Source organism: Fusarium falciforme, chromosome 3 (genome assembly GCF_026873545.1).
Source record: "Fusarium falciforme chromosome 3, complete sequence".
Taxonomy (NCBI): Eukaryota; Fungi; Ascomycota; class Sordariomycetes; order Hypocreales; family Nectriaceae; genus Fusarium; species Fusarium falciforme.
This window is the reverse complement of record NC_070546.1, coordinates 1,743,614-1,751,370: the sequence shown is the minus strand read 5'-3', so window position 1 is coordinate 1,751,370 and position 7,757 is coordinate 1,743,614. Positions and strand designations below refer to the sequence as shown.

At 55.3% G+C, this 7,757-nt stretch overlaps 2 protein-coding genes across 2 annotated transcripts; one reads left to right on the top strand and one right to left on the bottom strand.

The window, feature by feature from the left end:
* Window positions 1-1,517: 1,517 nt before the first annotated feature.
* NCS54_00386600 (Hypothetical protein) lies at window positions 1,518-3,803 on the top strand (the record flags this gene model as incomplete). Its single annotated transcript, XM_053149421.1, has 4 exons — window positions 1,518-1,953; window positions 2,018-2,476; window positions 2,528-2,975; window positions 3,032-3,803. 4 exons carry the CDS (start codon window positions 1,518-1,520, stop codon window positions 3,801-3,803), a joined length of 2,115 nt encoding a protein of 704 aa, XP_053005396.1.
* A 923-nt stretch (window positions 3,804-4,726) lies between these two features.
* Window positions 4,727-7,048, bottom strand: NCS54_00386500 (Polyadenylate-binding protein; the record flags this gene model as incomplete). Its single annotated transcript, XM_053149420.1, has 2 exons — window positions 4,727-4,853; window positions 4,905-7,048. The coding sequence occupies 2 exons, from the start codon at window positions 7,046-7,048 to the stop codon at window positions 4,727-4,729; spliced, it is 2,271 nt and encodes a 756-aa protein (XP_053005395.1).
* Window positions 7,049-7,757: the final 709 nt, after the last annotated feature.

Below are 7,757 nucleotides of genomic sequence, written 5' to 3'. Positions count from 1 at the left end.
TGTGGATGTGGATGTGATGCTGGCATTACACGGAGTTGGGGGTGTTGTTTGCCTACCTATTTTAGACGACTTGATTTTCTGGATATCATGTTGTTTGTCGTTTTTTGTATATGCATTTGGGGGAGAGGAGGGTGTGGCAAGCATGAGATGGAATGGGGATGTCTTGGATGAAGGAGGTGGGAGTCACATTTGGCTGTTTGAAAAGCCGAGCGCAAAATGGTAATCATGTAGCGATTCAATGTATCAAAGCCGAAGCCTCAGGCCAAATCGACTACAGAAAGAAATCACGATATTATATAAGTTCCTGCAATCATTGTTATCTGTTCCAGAATGCACTGATGTTTGGATGAATGAATGAATGCTGGGACGGGGCGAGCCGGCTCGGGTCCGGGAGAGCCCCACCTTTTCCCACGGAGGGGCAAGACAACCAATCCCAGACATGCCCCGCCACCGCTTGGGAGGCGACGCCAGCGTATCAACGGTCGATAAGAGCACGACAAGAGAACAACAAAAAACAATAACGAGAGACACGGTTCGCGGCCGGTGCTGCCTAAAAATATAAAAAGCGCATCCTTTTCGTGGAATCTTCGCGCGTCCATCGCGGTATTCACCATGACCATTTCCCATGGTGAATCACACACATCCACAGCCCCCCCATTCTAAGACCCCCTCCCCCTCATCTTCCATGACAACGAACTGTAAACAAATGCAGCTCATGTGACCAAGAGATGCCTTGCGCGTCAGGCCACTCCCACTCAAAAGACGTGTCGCGTAAAGTGGTCCCCTCTGAAATGGGTTTAGCGCGGGGTCGCTGAAACGGTCTCGTTCTGCACGGTTGGCGGGGCATGATTGGCTGTGACGCAGTGGTAGCAAGGACCCCAACCTCTTTGATTTCGTGGGCAAGTGCGTGCGTGCGTGCTGCTGTTGTTGTTGCTACTGCTAGGGAAGGAGGGAGGGACGGGAGGAGGTTTATCGGCTGTTGAGAAAAGCCGGGCGATGAATGAGTGAGCATTTCCCTTGCCTTCCTTGCCTTGGTATGTTTCATCTTCTTCCCTCCTCTTTCCTTTCTCGATCTTTCCCTCCCTCCTCTTTTTCCATCTTGAGCTGCCGGTCGAGTTGACGGGTCTCTACTTGCATCTGCCTTGCTTGACCTACTTCCCCGACCTACCGACCTACCTTAGGTACTTGAGCGGGCTTCGCATCGCATTGTAATCTTACATGTCTATGCAAGCCCTGCCCGCCCAGCCTACCTCTCTACTCTCTAGCCCAGCAACAGACGTCCATCCAATCCATTCCGTCCCATCATCCATCCAACCTTGCATTGCATAGTTGCCAACCTTCTTTCTAAGCCTCTATTTGTTCTCTACCTCTTCAACTATTACCCCAAAATCAGTCAATCAACCCCCAGAAACACAAGAGTCTACTTGATCAAGACGTTGATCTTGCCTGAGAAAGAGGACCATCACTTCTGAGCACACAATCAAATCAATCAACCCATCCTTCCATCCATCATCTCCATGACTCCATTCCTGACGGTAAACAACAACGTCTCGCTCGTCAGCATCACCATCGCCCCCAGCACATACTTCATCACCCTCTTTCTGCTCCTCATCTGTGCCGTCATCTACATCCCCCGCCTCGTCGCCTTTCGCTTCCCCAACCTTGGCATACCCTTGCCGTCGTTGTCGTCGCTGGTTCAGCCTCTGTTTGCCGAGCCTCCGAGCAACACTCTGCAGACAGTCGGAGGCGAGAAGCCTCTACCGGAACCCCCCTTTGCGAGGAGCCAGCTTGTGCTCGAGGACCAGCAGCAGCTTGTCATCTCTGGCCAGGATATAGTTCTCGCCCAGCGCCGTCATCAGCTTCAGCAGCAGCTCCAGCTGCAACGAGAGCAGGACCTCCTTCTAGAGAAGCAACGGCAGAAACAGATTCAGGAGATAGAGTACCACCGTCGCCGTGAGTCACGCCGTCCTCGCGACGACGACTCGCCCAAGCGCAGCAGCCATGACGGATCACCTAGAAAATCTCGACGCATCACTACGGGACTTCGATCTCCCAGCAAGCACACTGTCGCCCCGCCACTCAGTCCTCCGCAGCGAGGCGGCGACGGAAGAGGACCTCGAGGATTCGGAGGTCGCGTCCGCCGGTGGATACTCACCTCCAGCGTGGCGGAGACTCGGCAACGGAGACCGGAGTAGCGGCTTCTGGAGGGGACCTCATGATTTCCTCGCCGCTGGTATGCAACGTGGCGGTCTGAGCACTCTGAGAGAAAGTTCTCCGGAGTTTGACGATGATAGTGAGGATGAGATGGTCCTAGAGAGGGCCATCAGGACAAAGTTGCCCAAGGGAAGTCAGAGCCCGGACAAGGGTCGGAGCCCAAGTCCCGAGAGGCACGAGGATAGGACGATTCAGGTCAAGGTTGAAGATAGGGCAACTCCCGCAAGGGAGCTGGCTCTACAACACTCACCGCCGGATAATTGTGAGTGGGCATGGCAGCCTCAGCTCTCACCACTTCTCTGACATGGAATAGACATTCGCTTTGCCGTCCGCGCTGAAGTACAACACCGCACTGAGCCTATCGAGGCTGCCATCAACTTCATCCGTGATCGCTACAAGACCTTGACACGGACATGGTCCACCACCTTCACCACTGTCCTCGTCGCCTTCTTCTCTCTCTCCCTTTTCAAGTCTCTGCTCCAACCCGCCTCACCGCGGCCTGTGGGCGATCTCGTCAAAGTTGCAGGGCTCGCCCGCTCCTTTGAGCCTCTAATCTACTACTCAGAGCACGCCGTATCCCAGGTTCATGATCTACAAGCCACGAGTGTTGCTGTCTGGGATCTTGGCGAGAGCGTGCGCACAAGCGACATGCGCGATGCCAACAGCATTGTGTCTGACCTGGATGCTCTCAGTGAGACCATGAAGACGTTGGCCATTGAAATGACCAAGTTTTTTGCTAGAGTCGATGGTGATATCGATGGGTAAGTTGTTGCAAACATGTACAAGCCCTCAATACCACAATCTCACCCCTTGTTAGCATCCTCAACGTTATGGACTGGGCAAAGATGCACCTCAACCGCCTCAACTCATCTCCCTCACCTTCAACTCTCTCCTCTGCCTACGACAACATTCACAACATCCTCTCCCAAGCCCGCGTCCTCGAAGACGCTTCTGGCTCACCAACACCACTCGGCCGCCTCACCACACACATCTTCGGCCTCTCCAATCCGCAGCGAGAGCAGCGCATGGTACAGCTCCTCTTCACCGAGTTCATCGCCGTTCTCGAGGACTCGATTCAGGCCGAACTGCAACATAGCGTGACCCTCTTCGCCCTATTCGAGGCCGTCGACTTTCACTTCCTTAACCTTGCCCGCACCGTCGTACGCGAGTCGTCGGCCCAGGAGGAGCTCCACGCCGACATGCTCTCCAGCCTCTGGACACGCCTTCTGGGCACTCGCGCTGCCGAGCTCCGCAAGTTTGAACAGAATCGCCAGCTGTTGCGCAACGTACGCGAGAAGACGGTTCGCAACAAGGGCATCCTCGTCGAGCACAACGGCAAACTCCTGACCCTCAAGGCCTCCCTCGAGACCCTCCGCAGCAAGCTCGTGTCTCCTCTCGTCCGCGGTGTCAACTCGACCACCCTCACGCTCGAGGACCAGATCCAAGGCCTAAGCGACGTGAGTGAGTACCTAGGGGAGGTCAGGAAGCAGCAGAAGGGCAAGGTCATGGAGACGCTCTTTGGCAGCGTTCCTGGCAAGAAGTACATGATTGAAGAAAGGCCTGATACAGTCGTGGTAAATACCTTGTAAGGTGCGGTGCATTGTGTGGATTGGAGTACAACAACATTGGTTGGCGAATTGGTTTATTGCATGCAATCAGGATAGGGTCACCACCGGTCAGGCAGGCAGGACAAGGTCATTTGCTTACTGCTGGTCAAGTGAGGTCGGTTGGAAACGAAACAGTTTCATGTTTACACTGGAATAGGCGTTTGGTTGCACTATTGGAGTAGGTAGGTACACATTCTCCTTGGTGTTTGCATGCATGTACATGGGTGTTTACACATTCAGGAATAGCGCTTGTCTATCTATGAATACATTTTAGTTAAGCAGTTATGTATCATACCTTAGACATCAACAACGTGAACTCGTAAACATGTCCATCGTTGCTTGTCATCACTTGTCGATCCAAAATATACTCAGACAGCTGGTCAACCTCTCAACTCACACAGTCACATCATATTCACATCCTCAAAGAGTAACAAGACATTTCTTTCATTAGAAACCCTATCCGCATAAAACCTCTGCGTTGATCATGCCTGCAAACGAGCACCATCGGTGGGGGGTATAGGTCAACAGGCAGAGTGTCAGAAAACCGTCAACGCCGTCCTGGTGGGTTCTCCCGACAGAGCGCCGCCGCCTTTGCCGTGCCATGCCATGAGCAAGCAAGCAATCGGCAGTTCGCCTCGAGAGCCAGCCACCTCAGAGTCCCCAAACTTTTGAGTTTCCCTTCCTGAGAAGAAATAGCAACCAAGTCTATCTGTACATAATGCGCCCCCTCAAATTGGGTAACACAAGGTCGTAAAGCATGTTGTTTGTTGCCTGATCGTTCATAAATTGCCTCGTCCAGGCATACGTCGTTCCAGTTGAGGGGGTTGCCCAGTCAGATAACCATGACAAAGGAAATGATAAGAAGCCAGAGGCGTCGGTGAGAAGGTAGGTAGGTAGGTCCAGGCTTAAGCCTTGGTCTCCTCCTCCTTCTTAGCCTCACCACCCTCGGGGCCGCCCTGGGCCTTGACATACTCGTCGTAGACGGCGAGAGCCTCGTCGACCTTGGCCTTCAGCGAAGCGTCATCCTCAATACTATCATCTGTTAGTAACGTGTGCAAAAATCTCAAGAATGGCTTGACTTACAGGTTGACAAGCTCCGAGTTGTCCATCTCCAGGAGCATACCAGTGATCTTGCCGGCGAGTTCGGAGTTGATAGCCTGGATCTTGGGGAAGATCAGCTCACCCAGAATCTGCTTCTGCTGAGCAGGTTGAGCGGCCTGAAGCTGCTGCTGGAGCACGCTGGCGGGGTTGGCGCCCTCGGCACCACGGCCAGCCTGAGCCTGGGGACCGTTTCCGTTGCGGCCAGCGTTGGGTCCACCACGACCAGCACCCTGCTGGCGGTTGTTGGGAGGGAAGCCAGGCATGGCACCGCCCATGGGAGGAGCACCAGGCATACCCTGAGGGCCACCACGGCCACCCTGAGGAGCACCGCGACCACCAGAGAGAGCGGCCTGCTGAGCCTGTTGCATGGCAGCCATGAACTGAGGAGTACCGGGCTGACCGTACTGAGGGGGGAACTGGCCGGGCATGCCGTACATGTTGGGGGGGATCTGCTGAGGAACACCTCCGCGACCGCCCTGCTGAGGGTAGCCGGGGAACTGACCGGGACGGCCGCCCTGGACACCGGGCATTCCCATGCCGGGCTGGGGGAAGGGCATGCCGCGGCCACCCTGGGGGATGAATCCGGGCTGTTGGCCAGGAGCAAAGTAGACAGGGGGCTGCATGTACTGCTGGGGCATGCCGGCGGCGGCGGCGGCCTGCTGCATGCGAAGCTGGTTGCGAGCCTGGATACTAGCCTCAAGCTGGCTCTTGCGAACATCCTTGCGCTGGGCCAGGGCGACGTAGAGGGGCTTGTTGCTGACCATGCGCTGGTTCATCTCGGCAACAGCCTTGGTGGCATCGTCGGGGTTGCTGAAGCAGACGAAACCGAAGCCCTTGCTCTTACCGAGCTTCTTGTCAGACTTCTTCTCAGTCTTCTTCTCAGCGCCCTCCTCGCCCTCCTTGGTCTCCTCCTTCTTGTTCTCCTTGTCCTTGTCCTCCTGCTCCTCCTTCTTCTCCTCGGCAGGCTTCTCCTCCTCGTTCTCGACAGGAGTGTCGCGCATCACCTTGGCCGAGGTGATGGGGCCGAACTCGGAGAACATCTGACGGAGCTTATCGTCGTCGACATCATCATCGAGGTTCTTGATGTACAGGTTGACACCCTGGTACTTGTTGGCCTTCTCCAGGCGAGCAGCCTCATAAGACTTGCGCAGCTCCTCCTCGCGCTCGTGCTTCTTCTGGGCGCGGCCAACGTACAGGTCCTGGCCACGGAAGTCCTTGCCGTTGAGCTCATCAACAGCCTTAGCGGCGCTCTCGTGGGTGGTGAAGTTGACGAAGCCGAAACCGCGGCTCTTGCCCTCCTGATCACGGGCCAGAGAAGAGGAGGTGACGTCACCGTACTTCTCGAACAGCTGTCGGAAGTCATCCTCGGTGGCCTCTGGGCTGATGTTCTTGACGTAGACATTGGTGAAGTTGGCCTTCATCTCCTCGAACTTGCTCTGGCGGTCCTTCTTGGGAATGTGGTGGCCGACATAGACCTTCTTCTCGTTGAGAAGCATGCCGTTGACGTGCTTGATAGCCTGAGCAGCAGCCTCATCGGTCTCGTAATGAACGAAACCGTAGCCCTTGGAGTTACCGTTCTCGTCCTGGGCGACCTTGCAGCTCAGAATGTTGCCAAAGGCGGCAAAGGTGTCGTGAAGAGCCTTGTTGTCAATAGCGACATCGAGGTTCTTGATGAACACGTTACCCTGGCCAGTCTTGCGCAGAGCAGGGTCGCGCTGAGACCACATGATTCGGCAGGGTCGGCCCTTGATGATGGTGTAGTTGAGCTCCTCGAGAGCCTTCTCGCCGTCGGCCGTCGAGTTGTAGTTGACGTAGGCATAGCCGAGAGAGCGGCGGGTGACGGCATCACGGCAGACACGGATGGAGGCGACAGCACCAATCTGAGAGAAGAGCTCGAAGAGCATGGCCTCGGTGACGGCGGGGTCGAGCTCGCCGACGTACAGGGAGGCCGAGTTCTGGGGGTGAGGAGCAGCCGAGCTGGGAGTAGGAGCGGCAGCATCGTCGGCGGCGCCAGCGACAGCAGTGTCGATGGCAGGGGCCTTGGCATCACCGCTGCCGTTGAGGGAGGTGTTGCTGAGGTCGTTGGCAAGCTGATCAACAGCGCCGGGAGCAGCGTTGGAGGCCATTGTTGAAGTCGGGATCTGAGGTTTGGTATGAACCTGCAATGCGCAGCAGAGTCAGCGACAGGTGAAGCGCCAAAGAGAGGAGCGAATGGAGTAGAGAGGGGAACAGGGGAAAAAATGAAGAAAAAGTTGACGAGCAGGAGGGGGAGGGGAATGAGGGTCCAAACGCACCTGTTTAAAGAGCCGACAGCGGGTCAAGTTCGCGTGGTACTCGACGTAAGCGAACAAAGGGACGGGGCAACGAACAAAGCGATGCGACCGCGACAAATGTCTGAGGATTTGAGCAGCAGGGAGAGGCCAACTCAAAGGGATGATGTCGTCGGGGAGGAGAGTCACTCGGGCGGTGTCGCGAGAGAGACAAAGAGAGAGAGTGAGAGAGAGGTGAGGGGTGGGTTTGGTGGTGGGTTGTGTTTTTTGGGGGTTTTTTCAAGTTTTTTTTTGTGTTTTTTTTCCGGGTGGAAATGAAGTGAGCAGAAACAGAGAACTAGTACGAAGACCGTACCTCTGGACTGACTCGACTTTATGGGTTTTGGGGGTTGAGTTTGATAAGGTTGGTGTTGCGGTTGAGGAGGGAAGAGGGAGAAATTTCGTCGGTGGTGATGGATATTTTTTTGTTCGTACCTACCGCCGTCGCCCGCCGCACTGCCAAAACCTAAGGCTAAGGTAAGGTAATGTGTACGTACTAATTTGGCCTTGCTGTGCAATGCGGTGC